This window comes from Spinacia oleracea, chromosome 3 (genome assembly GCF_020520425.1).
Source record: "Spinacia oleracea cultivar Varoflay chromosome 3, BTI_SOV_V1, whole genome shotgun sequence".
NCBI lineage: Eukaryota > Viridiplantae > Streptophyta > Magnoliopsida > Caryophyllales > Amaranthaceae > Spinacia > Spinacia oleracea.
In genome coordinates, this window is record NC_079489.1 from 153,229,013 (window position 1) to 153,231,352 (window position 2,340).

The window sequence follows — 2,340 nt, forward strand, 5'->3', positions numbered from 1 at the left end:
GTTGTGTTTTTGTATGGAAGTAAAGGTAAACGTTTGGTCTTTCTGGTTTGTGATTGTTGGTTTGGCGGTTGTGGTTTCTGCCATGTGATTGGTTGGAATGTCGGTTGGTTTTCAAAATTACTGGTGGGATTTATTGCAGTTGGGGAGGGGGGGCTGAATGTGGTTGGTGGGGTGATTGTTATTTGTTTTGGCACTTGTGTGGTTTTTTCAGCATTCTTTCTTGACTTTTGGGCTTCCAAAGCCGAGAGCTCAGCTTGCCCAGTGCTTGTTGGGCCCATTCCTTCGGTCTTCTTTCCCACTTGGGCTTTCTGTTGATCTTTTTTCGCAAGTTGGGCTGACAATCTTGTAGTGACTTTTTGGACCGAAATTGGATACTTACCCACATTTGTAGTTGACTTCTTTGATTGACTTTTGTGGTTTTGTTTTTTCCCCCCTTTTTCTTCCTGTGTTTCTCCCACCTTTTGTTGTACTGCAGTTTTCTTGCTTTTTGCACTTATCTTTTTCTTTTCCCTTTTTTGTTTTGTCTCTTTGTTGGGAACATGGATCCAAGGGTTGGTATTTTCATCTTCCCCGATTATTTCCTCTGATGGTGCCACGTTTTGCCCTATTCCTTAAGTGTTTTCCTCCTCCGCGCCGTCCTCTGTTTCTCCTTTGTCGACCGGTTTTTGCGGGCATCTTTCACTCCTGTGTCCGATAGATTGGCAGTGGGTACAGAAGTGTGGTATCTCCTCATAGTAGATGGGTTGCTTGAAGGCTCCTAGCCATATTGCTTCTTTTCTCTTCTTTGCCAGGTCCAACAACACTTGGATCCTTGCAAACCTTACTCTGTTTTGTTCAAGAGCTTTTGTGTCCGTTTTGATGAAAGTCCCAATTTCGCTTGCAATTCTTTGAAACATTGGGAGCGAGTGGAACTCAATTGGCAATTCTGGTAGGGAAATCCAGACTGGTGCCTTCGAGATTATGGCTTGGGATGGTATGAATCCCGGCATCCATGGTTGAACAATGAGCATGTAGCTCGCAATGAACCATGGCCCTTGTGATAGAATATGTTCTCTTACCTCCTCATTCGGTACCGAAATGTTATAGAATCCTCTGCCTAGGGCAATGAAACGAATTTGGTGGTTGGTTTTCCAAATTCTTTGCAAGGTTGTTTTGAGGTATTCCACTGAGAATGACTTCCCTATCACTTTGATGATAAGCGAGTTAATCCATTGCTCCGAGAGCACCATTGCTTCCTCCTTACCGAGGCTAATGAAAGCTTCCATGTTTGGGTCATAATTCGGTGGGGCTGTGGTGGAGGATAGGACTTGTAAAGAGGATAGGGGGCGGTATGTTGGGGCGGGTGGGGGATGGGTCCCTGTAGCATGGCGGCATAGGATGGTTTTTGCGTGGTCTTGCATTGGGGTTGGCTAGATGTAGGCGATGGTGGTCGTTGCTGGGGGTTGATGAAGGCTTGGGTTTCAACGGCAGGCTGGGGGGTGGATAGGGATAGGTTGGTGGCGTTGCGCCTGACTGGGAATTGTACTTGCTGACCAACGGGCTTGCTGCTAGAATCCGGCGGTTGGGGGGGGGGCTCTCCCTCACTTTCTCTCTCTAACATTTTTTTGTTTGATTCACCTGATTTTATCTGATGCTGGCAGTCTTACGTTTGGGTACTCTTTGGTTACTATGAGTTCCGAAATTACGTAGTAGTATAGTACCTCCTCTATATTTTTAGTCACAATTACTATTTTCAGCCGTATTTTTTAATAGTTATAATTTTATTTTGAGTAACTTTTACACCCATTTCCCAATCATTTATTACTCCCTTTGTCCCTTAATACTCGCACCGTTTTGACTTTTTGCACTATTAACATAATTCACTTTGACCCTATTTTATTTCTAGTATATAAAAACAAATGTTAGTATATAATACATTGTTGGCTTCATCTTAATATATATTTTCAAAATATTAATATTTTTATAGGTTTTTATAATATGTAGTTAAAGATATTGTTGGTCAAAGTTGTGCATTGGAAAACGTGTCCAGTCAAAACGGTGCGAGTACTAAGGGACGGAGGGAGTAATATCAAAACTTTAAATTGTTTTATACCAACTAATCACTAAAAATAGTATGCCACCAAATTTGTTCATCTAAAGAAAAATAATACATTATCCCTTTTTTTTGTAAAATAGCGAACTTTATTACCAAAAGATAGAAAATAATCAAAATAGAACTACAGAAGTAACAAACATCGGTTAAGGAAGCACAGTAGCCCCCTCAACAAAACAAAAACAAAGCAGCAGATTAGCATCTAGGCTGCGTAGTTTTAGGTGGAAGAATTCAAAGTAAGATGCAGT

The 2,340-nt window shown here is 41.6% G+C and overlaps 1 protein-coding gene across 1 annotated transcript; it reads right to left on the reverse strand.

The window, feature by feature from the left end:
• Positions 1 to 611: 611 nt before the first annotated feature.
• LOC130470184 (uncharacterized) lies at positions 612 to 1,400 on the reverse strand. The gene has a single exon (XM_056839823.1). The coding sequence runs from the start codon at positions 1,398 to 1,400 to the stop codon at positions 612 to 614; it is 789 nt and encodes a 262-aa protein (XP_056695801.1).
• Positions 1,401 to 2,340: the final 940 nt, after the last annotated feature.

Bases quoted from the DNA above. Each gene is read 5' to 3' on its own strand.
- LOC130470184 (XM_056839823.1), bottom strand. From the start codon at position 1,400: ATGCAAGACCACGCAAAAACCATCCTATGCCGCCATGCTACAGGGACC.